Raw genomic sequence first — 20,036 nt, forward strand, 5'->3', positions numbered from 1 at the left:
CTGCCCTGATGGCTCCTTCCTCGAGAGGGATGGGGACATCCTGCTGCTCCTCAGTGGGGACCTGGCAGCAAAGTCCCCCAGTATCCCAGGATAATAAAACACCCTTCAGGGAACTGAGCAGTCAAAGAGTTTTGTGGTCACTCAGAGTTGCTGTCCCATTTTGGATTAGCAAAGGTGGTTCCCACCACTCAGGCTCTTCAACCTGTGACACTTGTCACCACCAGGGTAAGTCCAGAGAAGTCACTGGGTGTTTCTTACCCTTCACACGGTGGATGGCACGGGCGAGGAGACTCAGCCTGGCCAGTGGGACCCAGCACCAATGAGACCTCCCTTCCCCAGCACACCAGAGCCAGGGGTGCCTAAAACTCCTGTAGCCACTCAGGAGCACCCAACCCACTGTCCCTGTGCAAGGGGACACCTGAGCTGGCTGGTGCCTGCTCTGGGGACACCACCATCTTTCTGTGCCCCAGCACCACCACTGACTCGTGCTGGTCCTTCCTGAGTTGGGACCTGCCTGGTGGATTCTCCATGGTGCAGAAGAGATGGGACAATTTACAGTGTCCCTGGGCTGGGCTGTTCAAAGAGCCTGGGGGGCTTCAGAGTGACTACAAAACACCAAGGCCTTGAGTGAGAAGTGGGGATAGAAGTTGATGTGGTTAGAAAATGTGACAAATAGTAAAAAGCAGTGGATCCTTCTTATGTAGGGACTCACTGTTCATGCAGCCATGGGGCTGGGGAATGAAGAGGAGCAAGACTGGAGGAACAGCTTGCCCCCCAGTCCACTGCCCCCCTGTGCCAGGTGAAACTCACTCCCCTGTCCACCTTTGAGCATTTCAACTCTCCACTGGTGAGAAAAGAGAGGACTCTTACCTGCCCACTGCCCTACAGGGCATGACCCAGGCACACCTGAGCCCTGGGCACCATTACAGCTGCACACATGGACAGCACGACCATGACCTGTGACCACCACAAGAGCTGTTAACCTCAAATTTATGCAGGTTGGTGGTTTTAGGGCACAAGGTGTGGGATGAGGGATGAGCCGGGGCTCACTTCACCCCGACCGCATCCACAGGGGAGGAGCCTCTGCCCAGCAGCTCTCTCAACCCTGCCAGCCTTTGTGGCACAGGGCCCCTTCTCCTTTACCAGGTTTAACCAGTCTGGCAGGGCAGGACTGGCCCAGCAGAAAGTCCCACTGGCCCTGGGGGAAGCACAAGGGTGTGGGTGAGCACTAGGGACCCGTGCTGGGGTGGGAGCAGAGGGCTCACACATAACCCACGGCCTGGGGGAACACATTTGCCTCAAAGGCTGCTGCAACTTGAAAATGTGAGAGGGGCAAAGCTGGAGGTGGGGTGATCACAAGGGAACAGACATAGCAGACACCAGATTCCACGTCAGGATGATCTCCTTATCCATGCCTGGGTGCCCCGGCTGCCTTCAGCGTGCATCCTCCAAGACAAACACAAAAAGTTCCTTTCTACGCTGCTCATAGAAAACGAGCACGAAAGGAAAGGACTTTTCGGTGCAGCTGCCGGGAGAGGGCATCACAGCCCCAGGAATGAGGAAGGATCAGGCAAGCCCAGCCAGCTCCCTGCATACCGTGTCCAAGTGACAGATCCTCCTCAAAGATGAACTGGAGAACCAAGACTTGGAAGTCTTCTGAATGCTGCTAGAAAATGAGGGGAGCCAGTCAAAGCATGCTCTGGTCGAGGAGCTGCAGTGTTCCTGTAGCATGTGATAAAGAATTGGACCTGCCAGTGCATTCCTTCTCCTATCACTGATTCCCCCATTTCACTCCAGAGTAAATTAATATCATGCAGTTACACAGAGAATAACTGCTCCCACTAGGATTTAGCTGCCAGTTTGCTGTGTCTGGCTCAGGCCCCTCAGAAGCTGTTTTTCCCAAAGCTTTTTGCTGTCTTTCCTCCCCTGCTCCCCCTCCATAGAGCAGCTGATCTAACACAGGGCACTGTCACCTTGTGTCCATCTCCAGAATTATTTATCTGACTCCCCAGCTATTAAGCTATTAGATAAGCCTTCAATCATTATTTCCTTTAATTCTGATTATGAATTTACCTTTTAGAAAAGCTGCCTTGGGCTCTGAAGGGTCTTCAGACAAGTTACACTTCACTGAAATCAACATCAACCATTTCTTAAGGCCTTGCCATCATTCATTGTCTCACATCTCCCATCCTCCTTCCACTGCTGGGCAACTCAACTAAGTTTGTTTCAAGAGAAGAAGCCTCCATGACAGAAAGTTCTCCCCAGAAATCATGGAGAATGGTAGCTAGTTAAAATACACTATGCCCCCTCCATGGGGTAGGGGGTAGAGCCACCAGAACACCAATCCAGTAGCATTTTTAGGAGCACTTTGTGGGGACATACATTACCATGAGCAAAGTTTGCCTGATACCCTGCTTTGTGAAGCATTGGAGTAAGAGTAGTTGTGCAGCCTAGAGAAGAGAAGACTCTGTGGAGACCTTAGAGCACCTTCTGCTACCTAAATGGGCTATAAGAGACCTGGAGAGGGACTTTGGTCAAGGACAAGGCAATTGGAAATGGCTTCAAAATGAAAGAGAGAAGTCTTAGATTGGACATTAGGAAGAAATTCTTCGCTGTGAGAGTGGTGAGACACTGGCACAGATTGTCCAGAGAAGTTGTGGATGCCTCACTCCTGGAACTGCTCTAGGCCAGGTTGGATGGGGCTTTGAGTAACCTGGGTCTAGTGGAAGGTGCCCCTGTCCATGGCAGGGGGGTTGGAACCCAAGCCATTCTATGGAGGGGAGGTGGTGTTGGCCCAGTCAGAATTCTTTTCTTTAATGGGACAAAGACATCCAGCATGGGATGCTACCACATCATGGCAAAGAGAATCACTCCAAATCCCTGCCAGTAGAGCTGCAGCATTCCTCCTGCTCAAACAATGAGCCCACCATCTTTGTAAAACACACTTGATGGGTATCTCCTCTGGCTTTCCTGAAAAATACCTGGAAAAGCAATGGATGGAAAGCAGTATTCAGCTCCAGCACCTGTTCTAGGCAGAGGGGATTTTATGGAGTCACTCTGATTTCCTTATTCTAGTTGGTCAGGTCCCCCCATTCAAGGTGTTCCCTTGCCTCTCAGTGACTTCTCTAAAACCTGGCTCAGCACCCAGCTGACCCATGGGAGCTTGTCAGAGCTTCTCACTGCTCCTCATTCCACAGGTGCTGACCTCAGAAACCTCTCAGCACCAGGCTGGGCTTCTCAGACTTCAGAGTAAAACACCCAGGTCAGATGATACCCAGGCAGTATGATGAGCTCCTGCTCTTCTCATCAGCCTTATTGTACCAACCCTAAAAGAAAAAGTGATGCTGGGAAGGTGGGTGCACTTACCCATCTCAAACCCACTCCTGATGTCCTCCTCCACACCAGGAGTCTCAGACACCAAACTTCACCTGCAGAGAAAATAAACTTTCTTCTCTTCTTTGAGCTGTGGTCTAGATCCTGCTTCCACTCTGCTTTCCAGAATATTAACTGTGTCCAAAGAAGTTAAAATAAGTGGTGAAGTCACACTTGCTGCAACAGCTTCTGGTGTAGTCACTTTGCTCAATCAAATAAGACCTGATTAATCTAAAATAGGTCAGAGAAACAAAACCCCTCCTTCAAACACCTCCGTTCATTTCTACTATCACTGCAAGGATCATTGAAACAGCAAGTCAAGCAGAACCAAAAAACTAATCAAGGTTTTATTTGAGGTTTCAATTTTTATTTTTAAAATGGCTGAGCTGACCTGGCACATTTAACAAACCCAGCAGTACAGTACAGGAGTTATGCCAAGACAGCATGGGGAGAAGTACATTACCCAGCAGATTTTAAAACTGCAACAGCCTCTGTATTTCCAGGTGGGACACGACACAAAGACATCTACCAACAGCGGAGAGCTGCAGTCAGAAATCTGTAGGTGCAGAGCAAAAAACCTTCTCTACAAACACAAGGCCGAAGTTGGGTGGCTGCTGACATGATCCCAAAGCAGAGCTGATCTCAAAAAGACAAGACACTGATGCTGCAAGGCAGGAGGGAACGAGCTACTTGTCATCCACAGAAGCCGGTGTTAAATTTGTTTCTGCTGTTTCACACATTCAGGAAATCTGGCCTCTCTCTTCAGTTCCCTGGCACATCAAGGCCATCTCCTCCGTTCTAGCTCCACTTTTCCTTTTCAGCTAAATTTTGTCATTTTTTGTGAACCTCCTGGATTGGCTCCAGCTCTTAAGCACAAGCTGTAACTCAGAGCCATATTGCTGCTCCACTCTCCACTTTCAGCACCTTTTCCCTTCTCAGGCTCCTTTCTGCTCTCCTCCTTCAGAGACACTGCTGCCTTCAGATGCAGCAGGCAGCTGCAGCACTCCCTGAATTTCCTCAGCAACTGTGTAATTGGAGTCCTTCATCCTACCCTTTGGGCCAACTCTGTCTCTCTCCCACCACTCTCTGTAGTCTCCATTCTGGCAGCAAGTTTCTGTCCAGCTCCCATCTGCATTGCAGTTTTGTTGCCATTGGCCATTCCCTGTCAAAGCTGGCAGCTGCTTCTATGAGGTCCCACCTTTGCCACCGTGAGCTGTCTTCAGCAACAAACTGTGAGATCCTACAGCTTTCATTATACATATGCTCCATCCACTTGGGCTTATGACCCCAAAATACATTTACAGCCTCTCTATTACAGCTGAAATAAGAAGCCATTAAAAAGTCTCAGTGTGTTATGGGGGAAAGACGAGCAGATAATCAGTTCACCTTTAGCAATTTTAACACTGAAGATGTTGTCATTCACCAGACAAATGGATTATGCTCTTAATTAGGAGTGGGATTCAAACAAGTATTATTCTTAGAAACTGGTCAGAAGCAATTTTGCTGTCAGCCAAGAAGGGTGGGCTCGTTCTAAGGAAGCAAGCACCTACTACAGCCATTGCAATCCTTTCTTGCAGAGTGCTCTGCTGCAAACGTGCCCTACTTACACCGACCTGCAGCGTTTTGAGACAGATGGATCAGGATACTAACAGACATCTCAGCTAAGCTAAGAAGAGACAGACTTTTATACAGCTCACAATCCTGACCAGGCAACATTCTCAGCACTTTTTCAAAACCAACCCCTTGAAAAGGGGCATCAAGTTGGCAACAAAACACTGCAGCAACTCCAGCTGCTTTGCAAAACAGCGGTGTCGGTGTGGTGTCTACCCACCAAACCTCTTCTCAAGCCTTTGCCAGATTGCTTAAATCAAGTAAGTGTCACCATGGAAACCTCCTTTCTCAAGGAGCCTCCTTTGCTGGAGAAATCCCTGCACCCCTTTTGTTTAGAAGAGGAAGGCAGTTTGGTAGGAGCATAATGCCTGCCTAGAGAAGTGCCTGTAGCAACAAATCAGTCAGATTTATACTCCTTAAAAACACATCCATTCAATGAGGACATTTCAGGGATGGCTAAAGGTGTGCTACTGCTGCTGCAACCAGCTAGTTCTGCTGTGCCCTCCATCCCTGTCCTGGCTCTTCACTCTCAGCCTCACAGAATATCCTGAGTTAGAAGGGATCCACAAGGATGACTGAGTCCAACTCCTGGCCCTGAGCAGAACAACTCCAAGAATCACACCACGTGCCTGAGAATGTTATACAAATAACCTGCCCTCTTCCCATGTGGTCTCCATACCCCTCACACACACACTCTTGGACACAAGTCAAATTATTTAAAAAAACCTTTAAACCCTAAAAACCCTAGTAGCTAAAGTAATACAAAGAATCAATGCCCATTCTTGAAACATAGGAAAAGTCTTATTGAAGATACCAATTGATACTCAAATAAGACAACTCTCTATGTTTAAGAAAAGAAGATGAGTTTTATCCTTTCCCTCCACCAAGCCTGTAGGATATAAAATTATTTCTGGTATAAGATTGCTTGAGATCCCCCAAAAAGGAAATCAGCTTTCTGGAAGGACAGCAGAAACAATTGAATTTTTCATGTTCTAATATGGAAGAGAGAACTTTAATATTAGCAGGCAAATTAATAATTAAGAGCTATGATTAAAAATGGTTTCAACTCTAGAATAAGAGAAAGGTAGGGGGGAAAAAGGCACCAAAGCAGCTGTCAAGCTGTAGTCACCTTCAAGTAACAGCAGGGACAAGATATTCTCAGAAAATAAGCCCTGGAGATTAAATTTAAAGTCAGAAAGTCACTATTTAAGAGCCCTCTGTAGACAGGAGTGTGCTGCAGACAGGAAGGGCTCTTCAAAAGCTAGCAGAGGTGCTGGGCAACTCCCACATGAAAGGAGAGGGGAGGAAAGGATGCATTTCAGAACAATTAGAACAAAATAAACCCATTCTCTTAAGATAAGCCTAATTACAATTTTTTTAAAAGATTTTAAAAGATTTTCTGGGAGCATGAAAACATGATGTGTCTGGTAACTAGAAACTAGGTCCAGGCACACTGTAGCAATCGCCTCCTTTTCCCACTCACCCATCACAAGTGGGGACAAAACAGCCTGGGACAAGATGACACACAAGCATGGGCACAGTCTGGCAGCTTTTCCCAGCAGAAAGAAAGACCTTTGGCAACACCCCACTCCAGCAGCCAACAGAAACCAGGCATGACTGAGTCCATGTGGAAGTCGACGAGACAGAAGCACATTGTAAGATGAGGGATAAACAGCCACTGCTTATCCCTTTTCATTATGCAACAGAGGATCCAGAAGAGCAACTTAAAACACATAAAAATAACCCTTTCTATCTTGCTTGGGGAAGTTTAGCAGAACTCTTGCTGCAGGAAACAAACTCCTGTGCAGGCTCACAGACAGGGCACATCTGCATTAAGGTTCTCATCTCAATGAGATGCAGAGAAGGGAGTGGGGAAGGGAATCAAAGTCAGAGACGTTCAACACATTGTGGATCAAATTGAACCCTGCGCTGTCTGAAAAACTGTCAATTGTCAAATCTGCCAGTCAAATGAGATTTTAGATCAAGAGAGATCTAGCCACTAATTCTATTCCTCCCACATATGCCATCCTGAGTCTTCCAGAGGGAATACAAAGTCCTTTTCTAAGGGAATTATTCAAGCATAGTGGCCTTCCATTCCACAATCTCCATCTAAGCTCTAAGCAGATAAGCTCATCAGTAGATCAGATCCCTTTCCAGGTTGGCAGCTCTACTGTTTTGCCCAAGGAATTCATCCTTGGACATGAGCTTTGTGAGAGGAAACCTAACAATACTGGGAGATTAAATATAAAGAGAGGCTGCAAACTAGGGGAATAGACTTCAGCCCTAAGCCTTCTGTCAAACAGTGACTGCCCTGGAGCACTAAGATTAGGAGAAGGCCCCCCAGAAGCAAAAGAACTCACAAAGTACCTACACCCAGTAAAGTTAGTGTAAGAGCTGTTATGGACTGTGGGGCCAAATCAGAAAAATATATTTAATTAAAGCCCAAGTCCAGGGAGGAGAGGGCTGAGCCAGCAGCAGGTCTCAGCACAAAGTAATGAATTTCTGTCCAACGGAACAATGAGAGGTTACTCCAGAATAGGTTTAAACTCACCCCATATGTGACCAAAGCAGTACAGAAAAGCAGCTCCCACAGTCACAATACACATTTTTTGTATCATTTTCACTATGTGTAAAGTGGCCCTTTGGAGACACTTGCTATCCCAAAGGACTGAAGAAGAAGAGGAAAAAAACAAGGTTAAATTACTTCATCCAACACATCCAAGTACCTGGTGACCATATGAGCAATGACAGGCTTGTCTGGTGACAGTGAATTCTCCAGTTCTCCTCTATCCCCAAGTTAAGAAACACAGCAGTCACTTTATTAAAAAAAAAAATCAGTATACAGTTTAACATCAGCCCAGTGTTTACAATCAGTCCCTCTTCTAGTAGTTCCAGGTTTCCTGTTGTTTATTACAGACTATTGGCAACCCAAGGAATCAGTAGCACAAAGAAAGCATCATTTCAAAAAATTTGTGTCCCCACATCTCCACAGAGAAAGCAGCATCCATTATCAGTTTCTTTTCCATTGGACTTGCTCTAAGAAACAAGAGTTTTCAATGTATTTTGAGGGCAAATCTTGTCTTTACAATGGTAACTGCTCTGTTTGTCAATCACACAGGGCAGCATCTCTAAAAAGCCTCACAGCACTGATATATAAAATAACCCTAAAAGAGCTCTCTGTCATTTTCTTCCTGTGATTTATTTCCTAGAACAACAAAAATTATCTGAGATTTGTTTAACTAGTAGAGTTGCCACTAAAGGGGGAAGGGGGAGTAGGGGGCAGTTCACACCATTTGGCAAAGAGATCATCCATGAATGGAGTTCTTCAATGGCTGCAGGAAGCACACAGAGGCTTTGTCCATGCTTCCTCAAAGCATCCAGCAGCGCTGCAGGAGGGATGCACCTTCACCCCCTTGTTCCCCTCTCAGCTGACAGCTGTTCACAGTGCTGCTGCCTGCTTCCTTCCCTCCTCAAGTCATCCAAAGCCCACAGCAGCCTCCATGGTGTAACAGCAGCTTGGCAGAAGCAGGCAAAGTGCAGCCAGCAGAAGATTTAATTTATTAAGATAAACACGGCGTAAGGCTCCACATTATTATTAAAAATAAACACCGTAAGAAATATGAAAACAAACTGGCTTCACTACGTGTAGGTCAGGTTCAGATGCTCTCAGAAAGATCTTCTCACCCATCCCAAATGTTCTTCCCCTCTTGTCCCCATCACGAGGATGGAGGGACACTTCACCATGTAGGATCAGCCATGTCCTGTGGTGTGCCCTTCCACACACAGTGACCGATGCCTCTGCCACCCTGCAGGGCAAGTCAAAGTTTTAACAACACCCCTGTGAAGAAGGAGCAGAAGGGAGAAGGGCAGGTAATTCAGTCTCTGAAATGAACATCTGAAAGTCTTGACATGATGACTGTGTTGACTTCACCACTCTAATGGTTGTTCTTGGCTGCCTCTTTAGCTGCAATAATCAGAGGAGTGAGACTGGATAGAGGCTTTGCAATTTTCAAGAACTGGTGCTGGGACAAAACAAAAGAAAAAATGGTTAGATTTTTCAGAACATGCCCCAGAAGTGGCTATCTCTAAGCATTTTCACCTAAACCCATATGAAATCTAAGAACTTACTCTAGTTTCTGGATACATGAATCCAGAAGCTCTGGATTCTATGACAAAATTTTGGGGATTGCCTGAAGTAATGAAGAGATTTGCACCCAACACATGCTAAATTATCCAATGTTTGCATATGTTCAAGATCAAGCAAACCTCAGCAAATTCTCCTGGGGAATTATAAAGCTGCAAAATCTATAGTGAAATCCAGTGTGAAAGAAGGTGCCTATGTGTTTCAGACACAAGGGACGGGGCTCCATGCAGGAATCACCTCTTATTTCCCTGTTCCCCGTCGTCACAGGCCTGGAGAAAGCATTGCCTTGGCCTTCTACCAGATATAAGAAATTTGCAAAGCAGCTGAAATTTGGGAGAGCAGCACAGAGCTTGCAACACAGCACCATTCAGTCTCCTATATAGGTGCTCTTCTTTAAATAAAACAATATTGATTATCAAAACAGCTCTCAGGCAACAGTGAAGGGCAAGTCCATAAGCTGCTCTGAAAACAAAAAGCAACAATAATGCACAAGACTTCTGAGCATCAGAAGGGATCAATCATCCAAGGCAACAGGCTTCAGAGATGGAAAAAAATAAAAAGTAAAAATTCAGAGGCTACAAGGTAGTTAATAACAGACTGAAGTGTTACAGTCAGAATGTTCTCCTGCTCCGAGGAACAGAACATAACTTCTTCCTGATATTTTAGGACTAAAAAGTCCAGAAGAAAAAAACAGTCTTTCAGCTACTACCATACTGTCAGACATTTATGCTTCATTACAGCTACAGAAGGCAGCAACACATCCAAGTCTGAGCTCACTACACAAATTAGTGGAGAGAAAGAAAAACAAAATGGAAACTGTCTGATACTTATGGTCTGAGTGCTCCTGATAACAGATCTATTTTATGAAGACTTACATATTCTACCCTCATGGCAAATTTGACAGAAAGAATGCCCGAAACACTCTTCTCATCCATGTTGGTAGAAAATCCTGGCAGCTTGGTGCTCAGCTTTGTGAGTTCAGACTGACACCAGGTTTTCAGTGAAGTATCTGATTACAGGGTGGTGAGGCACTGGCACAGGTTGCCCAGAGAAGCTGTGGATACCCCATCCCTGGAACTGTACAAGACCAGGTTGGATGGGGCTTTGAGCAGCCTGGTCTAGCGTAAAGTGCTCCTGCCCATGGCTGGGGAAGTGGAATCTTTAAGAGGAGGATCTTTAAGGTCCCTTCCAATCCAAGCCATTCTAAAATTAAGATATCTCACAAGCTTTGTTCCAACAGCCCTCTAAGGAGTAACATCAGGCAAAATGTGGTAAAAGTGAACTGCTCCAGTTAAATGAAGCCATGAACACTTCAATGAGCTTAGTGATCCCTCTTCCTCCAAAAGGAGACAGCCAGAACATATGATAGCTGGAAGCCTTCCTGCTGTCCAAATTGGAACAAGCATGACAAGACAAGACACACAGATGTCACAGCCAGCCACATGAAGAAACCACAGGAATTGGGGGGCTCAGCATCTGGCAAGCCTGGCTCACAGCTATTGTTTGAGTTTGGACACAGAACACACTGCACAGCTGCTGCCAGTAGCCACTACTGGAAAGGGAGCAGTCTGTTATCACTTTATTATAGATTTTTCTTTGAGGGCTGTGGTTTTCAGTTGTCTTTTTCCCCTGAGAGGCGACCTTACCTTGTGCTTTCAGCTGATGAAGTATTTAAGACCTGAAACAAGATCTCACCCCTAAGCCTGGCCTCACTCAGGATTGTGTGATGATATTGTTTCAGTTTTGTTTCCCATCACATACCTGTAGCAGCTCTTTTGCAGAACCTCTCTTTTCCACATCCATTTCAAGACAGCGATTTAAGAAGTCTCGGAATATGGGTGAAAGCTTTTCTGGATTCTGCAGCTCTGGAGTCCCGTTAGTAGCAATGAGATACAGGGCCTGAGACAAAAACAAGCACCCAGGAAACAGGAGGTTATGAAGATTAGATTCCATCTCTGGATTAGAGACACCCATTTCTTCTCTCCCTCCCCACAGTTCAATAGGGAGGAAAAAACCCCACCTTATCAGGGTCACTAATCAATGCCTCCATTTCAGCAAACAGAATAGCTGCCAGCCCTGTTTTTTTGTGGATGAGATCCAATCCTTTATTGTTTTACCCTTGTAATCTGGATTTGGATCCTGCAGCCCTCTCAAAAGATTACAAGGACAAAAACAACATTCCAGACCCTGTTTACATAGGGAAGTTAACTGGCACGACTCTATCACTACTCCTGTAATGACTATATCCTCATGGGAAGGTAACCCTGACTAAATAGATTTTTTTCTGTTGGTACTCTGCCTCACTGCACAAGGCCTAAGACATCAACACTAAAAAGATGCAGCTGGCTCCTTACAAAGGATGCCCAGCAGACCCTTGGGCATATTTCCTGCAGGAAAAAAGCAGGTTTGCTACTGCCTGGGGATAAAGCATTCACATACATCCTCCTCTGAGAATCAAGAGACCCAAAATTCAACCATTTCAGGATTTCATGTGAGAAACCTCCTGGATTAATTTTCAAAAGAAACAGAAATCCGTCAGAGACTTGTTAATATAGAGGCTTTTTGAGCACATCACTCAACACGTCCCATGGGAGCAGTCTGATAGCCAGGGAATTGGCATCAATTGAGTTAAATTATGCCAAAGTATTGTTACTTTAATTCAGAACTGTTTTATTCCTTATAGTCTTCTTGGCTGCTACACTTCAGTCCCAAAAATTCCCTCCAATGCAAGAGATGGGAAAAACAAGTTAAACAGAATTTTTTCTAGATCCCTCCAACCCGTGTAACCAGGGAAAAAGCCATAAACCTAGCTTATATTAAGAGCAGTGATGTCCCTACATACTGACAGCATATCTCCTTTTGTTAATAATTAAACAAAGGAAAGACATCAGGAGGCTTAAGCCCTGTCTAAAGGCTTATTACACTTTGAATTTTACTTGGAGCATGAAAGAAGGAACAATTTGCCCGTAGGAAAAAGCTCCTACTAGAATAGAACTGAATAGAATCACAGAAACACAGAATGCTTTGGGTTGAAAGGGACCTTAAAGATCACCTAGTCCCAATGCCCCTGCCATGGGCAGGGAACCTTCCACTACACCAGGTTTCTCAGAGGAGAATTCTCTCGTTCCCAGGGTAGAAAGTTTCAAGACATGACTGCATTGTTGCCTTAGGTAGAATTTCTGCCTCTATTAGCATCCCAGAAAAGTGGGAAAGTATGAGTGTGCATGATCTAACTCATAGAAGTACCCACACCTCTGCTACCAGAGCAAACCATGGCTTTTTAGTAAGACTATCTCAGTTTTCTCACTATGACATGTAAGGAGGCCACAGGATCGTTTGAGTTAGACGGAGCTGGAGGTGATGAAACCGCACTGGAGGATTCACGTGAGCTCAGCTCCACCAGCAGCTTAGCAAAGACCTGAGGAGAAAAGCACTCTCTTACTCTCAGAGGGTTCTCATTGAGGTAGGGGGGCTCTCCTTCGATCATCTCGATGGCCATGATCCCCAAAGACCAGATGTCCACTTTGGGCCCGTAAGCTTTCCGCGTCACCACTTCCGGGGCCATCCAGTACGGCGTGCCCACCATGGTGCTGCGCTTGCTCTGCTCGGGAGTGATCTGGGCACAGAAGCCAAAGTCAGCTGCAAAATCAAAATAGGGTGGAGGGAAAGATATAGGAATCAGCAAGTTTCTCCAAAAACAGCTCTTACTGACACCAGAGCTACAGTACACTTCACGCTGCTGCGCTGTCTGGTGTGCTGCTGCTGCAGCTGGGGCAGGAGGAGCGGTTTTGTGGCCAACACAGAGGATGGTGTTTAGAGCTAAGTTTCTAAATCTGGCTCTCTGAGGCCATGAGGATTCTAGAGCTGCTGACTTGTCTGGGTGAAAGATGGGGATCAGGAAATAACCACACACAGAAGTTAAGACACTCACCTGTGTTGCAGCACTACACAGACGTTACACACTAGGTGATATATGGCCTAAAGACCCTTCCTGGGTATGTGCAAACAGGAATTAATGCAAGACTGATCTAGATACACCCCCCAGACCACAGGCTGCACTGTCTGGTGATATTTTCAGTCCAAGGGTATTACTTCCCCTGTAGACATATCATCCCTCAAGCAGCATTTATTTTATAGAGCAAAGAGCGTTCAGAATAAATTTAAAGTACCTAAATTTATATTGATTACTTTCTTTGAACAGAGAGAAAGATGGAGGGCTTTCACACAAAGACTGCTGTGCCCCATGTTTTATTTGTATTTGGCTCACCAAAAGAAAACTAAATCTGTTCTTGTGAGCCCAGCAGAATCCACACAGCAAGATGCACTGCCCATCCTGACCCCCTATGGCATCGCAGGTCTAATTTTAGGAAGAATTATGAAAATTAAACTGATTCCTAGCTGAGTTTTCATCAAGGGTAAATACCAGGAAAGGACATATGGTTCATAAACAGGGCAAATTTCCAGCAGAGTCAACAAGCAGCTCAGATCCAGAAGGTTACTGCATCATATCCACAGGGATTTCTCTAACTTTAAACTACAGCCTGGCAGCAGCACACTGTGCTCAAAGAAGGTATTCCATAAGAACAGAGCACTTTGGCCCCCATCAGTTATTCATTGCTAATGCTCCTGAGACCTGGCTCTATCAAAGTTCAGCTTTAGTTTAAAAAGCAATTATGTGCAAAAAACCCCACCTTACTCAGCATATCTGCACTCTGTGGATTTTGAGTCATATCTGCTGTCGCTGCTGACAAAAATAGATTTATTTATGCCTGTTGGGTGCTAGCCAACAGAACTGAGAGGTATAAAAAGGGAGCACCATTTTGTAAAGTTATAGGTGGAAGATAATAATTCATTGGTTTCCAGGGTTATCTCTGCATGGACAATGACAAGCACAACAGCTACCTTAGCACCCAACAGGCAGAACAGTCTCAAGATTTTCATTACTAGCAATACCACAAGGAGCAAACAACATTTAGGCACCAGTCTGGGTTGGCATTGTAAGATTAAATGATTTCTAGTTACATAGATTTCAATTCTCCCTCCACTTCCCCTGCCCCTTGAGTACCTGCAGAATTTTCCAGATTGGAGAGGTTGTTCATAAATAAAGACTTGTAGCCTTACACCTTCCAACCCAGCTTTCTGGACTGGAGTAGCATTAAAACACTGTTATTTTAGTTCACATAAACAGATGGCCCAAAGCTAAGTGAAGCCCAAGCCTCACTTCAAGTCTGGTATCAGTTCACAAGGATTTGTGCTTGCCAATCTCCATTAAAACAAATGCTACAGAAATATCAACAGTAGCATTTCTACAGCCTGTTCATCATGACAGCATCAAGCACCTCAAACACCCATCTCCCTAAAATGCCAGGCCCAGAGCAGATAACTGGCATGGGTTGATAAGTCATCAGCAGTAATGTTCCCTGCATACTTAGTTTGACAGAGCCATCCATTCCCAGCAGGATGTTGTCACTCTTGATGTCCCTGTGAATAACTTGGTTTGAATGGAGGAATTCCAGGGCTTGGAGACACTGAAAAATAATTGAGATATTCTTACTGTGCATGAAATGATTCACCAGTCACAATTAGCCAACTAAAGGACTCAAACAGACTGCACATTTTTGCTTGTAAGTGTTAGGACCTTTCACATATTCAGTATGTGCAGGGCCACAGGGAGATGTCACACTGTGATCAGCAGGCCCTAGGAGGACAAGTTAGTCCCAAAAGACTTGAAGAACAGACAAAACCAAGAGGATTCCACCCCCATTTCCCACTCTAGTTCCTGCCTCTGGGGTGAGACATGAGGCTTGCATTAGCATTGTATGCTGCAACCTCACAGGTGAAACCCATCCTCTAAAAGGATGACTGTCACATTACAGAAGCTGGAAGCATTTCCAAGGAGTCAGTGACAGGTTGTGGGAAGTCCATGTCCCATTCCCAAGTCAAGGTGGTGCCTCACCTCCCGGCACACGGCGGCGATTTGTCCCTCGTCCATGCAGGTCTCCGTCACCACGTCGGTTAGGGAACCTCCAGCCAAGTACTCCATCACCACCCACAGCTCTTCTCCTACAAGGTAACTGAAGAGCCCAAGCCAGATTTTAAAATCAGATTGCACAGGGTTGTAAAGCTCTCTTACAAGTGCAATAAAAACAAGAGCTGCAATTGATGGTATTGGGGAACCACATGCTCCTGGTACTTGCTGTGCATGGGAGCACCTGATCACAACCTGAATGACCAAAGAGAAGGGTGAGTGCAGAATGTTGAGGAGAGATGTAGTGGGGGAGCCAGCTACAAGTTTCCTGTCCATAAAAGCAAGGCTGAATTTTTCTGCCATGGAAAGGATGAACACCCGACCTTACAACTGCTCCTGCTGCTGGGAGAGAAGGCAAAGAGCTCCTACTCAAGGATGGGGTCCAAGTATGCAACCCAGATATCTGGCACACAGCAATGGCTTCTGAGGGCTCTTTCTCTGGAAGAGGTGGCTGGGGGCTGTTTGATTACTCCTGGCATCCTGCTGTCCTAAGCAACTGACTGCTTTGCCTCAGCCCAGGGACAGTTCAGGGTGACACAGAAGATGGCTACCCACAATCAATCATGAAAGAGCACTTCTTTTTTAAGCATCATGCATTTGAAAATCACCTCAATCTTTTCCACATTATCAAACTAGTCTATGATTTGGTCTGAAAATTTCAGAACCATTTATGAAGGCAAAGGAGTACACCTTATTGAATGAAACAGCAATTCTAAAAGACTTTAAATAAAAAATTAAACCCCCAAAAGGCAGGTCTTTTCTAAAAAAGGCTCATAGGACGATGGGGAGGAGACAGCTGAGATGAGAGTGGCTTTTCTCAGTCATTTGGGATATACCTTTCTGCTGAATGTGTGTGTACCCATGTTTAAAAGTGGAAGACAGGAGATGAAGACTTCAGCAATAACTCATTAAAACAAACAAGAATAAAAAACCTCAAAACAAACAAGAAACCAAAGAAAAAACAAATAAAACCCCCCACCAACTATTTCTGCCCCTTTTTGAACCCATCAACACAAACTTCCATGAACAATAAACACATCAGGATGACACATTCCTGAAGGAAGGAATCATCAGTATGAAAACCCACCTTTTCAGCCTATCCCCTCATTTTTCAAGTGAATGGACAAATGAGTCAAAAGTGAGAGGACAGAGAATCTAATTAAAAGTTTCATCTGGTATTAGAGTTCATCAAGGACGCATTTGCTTTGCTATAAAACACTGATCCTACTGAGGAATGGATTTGGCAGGAGCCAAATGCAAAAGCTGGGATAGGTACTAGGGAACAACTAGATAGAAAGCAACAGTAAAGGAGAAAGAAGCCATTAAGCTTGGCATGGAAAGTAGACAGAGATGAGTGAGACATCACAGGAGTGAGCAAGGTGTGGTATTTACACCCAGAGGACACACTGACAACACTAAGCTGATAAAAAAAAATCCCACTAAATAGTAATAATGGTCTGAGCTACGCCTGGATGACAGTAGTGTTACAGTTATGGACAGCTTTCCATTCCAGAGACAAAGTGGGTGTCTTGGCTTGCTGATGCTGAGGACTATGTAGGAAGGTGCCATCTGCAGATTCTTCCAGGATACAAAGCCCAAGGGCACAGGGCTGTGCTCCTGCAGCACAAACTCCACTATGGAACAGAAGCTGATGCACTGGAATTTTGTTTTCCCAGCATTACAGACCCCAGCAATGGCAGTACCACGTGCAGAGCAGCCCCTCTGAGTGAGAGAGGAGCAGCAAGACTGCTTTCAGAAGCATTCTGCTAACTCTGTGGGTCATTTACTTTCTGTTGGGCTCTGAAAGCCCAACTCCATCCACACTCTTCCTTCCTGCCCCTATGCCATAGCTACTTCTTCACTTCTGCCAAATCAGGCTCTCTGCAGATTTTATCAGCACCCTCTCAACACACCACCCACCATGGACATCACAAGGTTTCCCTTTACTGCCAGTAGCACTCTCTGCAGCACAAATCCACTCTTTGCAGCCCAAATGCACTTGACTGTAAGGATGAGGGCAGAATGGGCTCTTTGCATGACTATCTCAGGTTCCACATGCTGGGAGCAAGCTGGTATCTCTCTGCAGCCAAAACAGACGGAGCGAGCCAAGAACCACACTGTGAAACCAAGGCTGAGCCATGAGCAGCCACAAACATGTGCCAAGATCCTGGCAACTCAATAACTGATAGATTTGACACAACACACAAGGAGGGGAACTTAACAGTGGCTCCCTGACAGCTACCACCAAAGGAATGTCATTCCAGGGTGGCACTGTCTCGGGGATCTTTCCACTCTCCTGCCAGTCTTAGTCACTGAGCTGCCCACTGCAGGCATGACTCAAACCCACTCTCTCAGCAGTTCTAGAGACACCACCAGGAAGCCCATACACCTACATGCTGCTGCGATGCGACATCAGGCACAGCATGGTGTCACATATTGTCACCCACAGTCACCTTCCAGAACAAGCTGGCAGTAAGAAAAACCTGATGAAATTCTGTGAGGAAGGAGATAGTCTACAGCTTTGTGTTCATCCATCTGCAAGAGCAGGTAATGTCTGATTCCCTAAGGTGTTCCTCAGCCTCCACTTAGATACCTTAGGAAGCTGTTCACCAAGCCCTCTCCATCACAAATACCCATTCTTTATTGGTGAAATTGATGGAATTTGAAGTTGCCCAGAAGTGCAAGTTCATTCATTACAGAATTTTGCACCAGTAACATGCTTCCAACATGCAAACATGAATGCAGCCTGGAAAGAAACACTGTGGTCTTGTAGCATGACTGTCTCACATCTTCAGCTTTATTCACTGACCATCCGTCCTTATTACAGTTTGGGGTTAGGGTAAATGAGGCTACCACTTATTTGGGGGTTTATTAAGTTAAGGAGTTGTTCAGAACAAAACTAAAGGGCAGGAGTTTGCTTTGCCTAGAATTGGGCATCTGATGCCTGATGGCTGAGTTTAGAAGCAGGGCTCTGAGGGCCTCTTTCATGCAGCAGAAAGGAACTGGCAACTCCAGCAGGTAACTCAGCACAAGTGGCTGTTTGTCTGTACAGAAGACTAATGTCAATGTCTTCAGAGCCAGATGCTTCTAAATCCAGCTCCTAAGTACAGCTGAATGTCACTATCCTAAATACCACAGCACACCTTTGTGCAATGCTGGCCACTACAGCTGCAGCAGAAAAGCTGCTTAACCACAAGCAAGTAGGCCAGGCAGTGCAGAGAGGACAAAGCACAGGAAACCCTTGCATAAGGGCAGGAGCTGAGAGAGCTGGTTTATGCCAATAACTACCTTGCAGCTCCCATTAGGGACTCAGAAGGGCAGGCACTGAAAAAAGCCACAAAGCAGAAACCAGGCCCCACAGTGACCAGCACATCCTTCCTCCACCTCCTTCAGCAGGAGACAGAAGCCAGCAAGTGGCAATCAAATATCAGCTCAATTCAGCACTTGGGAAGAACAAGCACATTTAGGCTGGGCAAGAGGGACACAGCTCCCCAGCAACAGAATCCTGCAGTTGCAGAGCTGAAGTGGCACAATGGGCACAAGAAGCCCTATGTTCATCCCAGTTGCTCTTCTGTCCATGTGCAGCACTCAAACAAAAGCTAATCCCTCTGAAAAAGATCAGTGAAAGTGGAGGAGAAAAGCAGCAGCTTTTGTTGCTGAAAGTTTGAACAAGACAGCAGGACATGGAGCTGGGATGCACCAGCTAGGCAAGGGAAGTGAACATACACAGCGATGCTCTCTAATGGGAAGAGCCTGTCTCTCACACAGTTTTGTCAAAACAAAGCCTCTAATGAGCCAGAGGAAAACAACAGTTCTAGCCCAGCTGCAATTCTTAACCACTTGTTTCATTTGACACTGGTAACACTTTTCTCCTCTGTCTAGGAAGAGGGTGTGTGCCCAGCAGCAGATCCCAGCACACACTCCTCTGCCATAAAAACTTCAGGAGCAGACTTTCTGTCTCCTCGACAAAGTAGCTCTTTACAGCTATGTATGGGACACAGCACCACAAAAATTCAGCCAATCAACTGCTGCAGTTTGTAAGTAACACCTCTTTTGGCTAAGACAATAAAAGCCTGCAAAATAAACCAATTAAAGAAACAGCTGATTAGATTTTGATATACACACAGAGCAAAAACGTGTGCAAATCCTCTCTCAAATTTCCAGAGATTCTAGGTCACATCCCTCTGTTTTATCTCCCAGAAAACCCAAGCTGCTGAGATTAAAGTCTGCAGCCCACCTTATCAAGCAGCCTTTACCCTTACAATAAGGCAAACCTGTGGCTCATCAGGACTGCTACATTCACATGTTGAGTGCAGCAGACTGAAAATCTTGCTGCAGCTCAAATGGAGCTAGCTATAGCTTGAACAAGTGAGTGACACAGGCTTGACACAATGCAGCACTGTGATGTTGACGGTGAATTCAAGCCACCATGAAATGCTTTTGCCTGCTGGGCTTTCAGCATCATGGAATGATAGAATGCTTTGGGTTCAAAGGGACCTTCAAGGCCACCTAGTTCCAAACCTGGAAGCATGGGCAGGGACACCTTCCATTACACCAGGCAACTCAGAGCCCTATCCAACCTGGCCTTGAACACTGCCAGGGCAGCTACATCTCTGGGCAGGCTGTGCCAGTGCCTCACCACCCTCACAGGGAAGAATTTCTTCATTATATCTAACCTAAATCTACCCTCTTTTGTATGAAAACTGTTCCCTCTTGTTCTATCACCATCTGCCTTAAAAGTCACTCTCCCTCTTCTTAGAAGTCCCCCAAAAGTACTGCAAAGCTGTGCTGAGGTCTCCCCGGACCTCAATGTTATGTGTCACCTGCCATTCACCCCCACTGCTGTCATACTACTGTGCACAAACCTCAGTGCACAATCAC

The 20,036-nt window shown here is 45.7% G+C and overlaps 1 protein-coding gene across 7 annotated transcripts in view; it reads right to left on the minus strand.

Annotated features, from left to right (window-relative positions):
- Positions 1-7,388: 7,388 nt before the first annotated feature.
- PAK1 (p21 (RAC1) activated kinase 1) overlaps positions 7,389-20,036 on the minus strand; it is a 98,604-nt gene continuing 85,956 nt past the window's right edge. For all 7 annotated transcript variants that reach the window (XM_030234424.2, XM_018908341.3, XM_018908344.3 and 4 more), the window contains 5 exons: positions 15,084-15,201; positions 14,556-14,655; positions 12,570-12,766; positions 10,889-11,026; positions 7,389-9,005 (listed from right to left, as the gene is read on the minus strand). In XM_030234424.2, the coding sequence (XP_030090284.1) occupies positions 8,919-9,005; positions 10,889-11,026; positions 12,570-12,766; positions 14,556-14,655; positions 15,084-15,201 (640 nt within the window). In that variant the 3' untranslated portion in view covers positions 7,389-8,918. The remainder of the gene's footprint in view (positions 9,006-10,888; positions 11,027-12,569; positions 12,767-14,555; positions 14,656-15,083; positions 15,202-20,036) is intronic.

Source organism: Serinus canaria, chromosome 1, assembly GCF_022539315.1.
Source record: "Serinus canaria isolate serCan28SL12 chromosome 1, serCan2020, whole genome shotgun sequence".
Taxonomy (NCBI): domain Eukaryota; kingdom Metazoa; phylum Chordata; class Aves; order Passeriformes; family Fringillidae; genus Serinus; species Serinus canaria.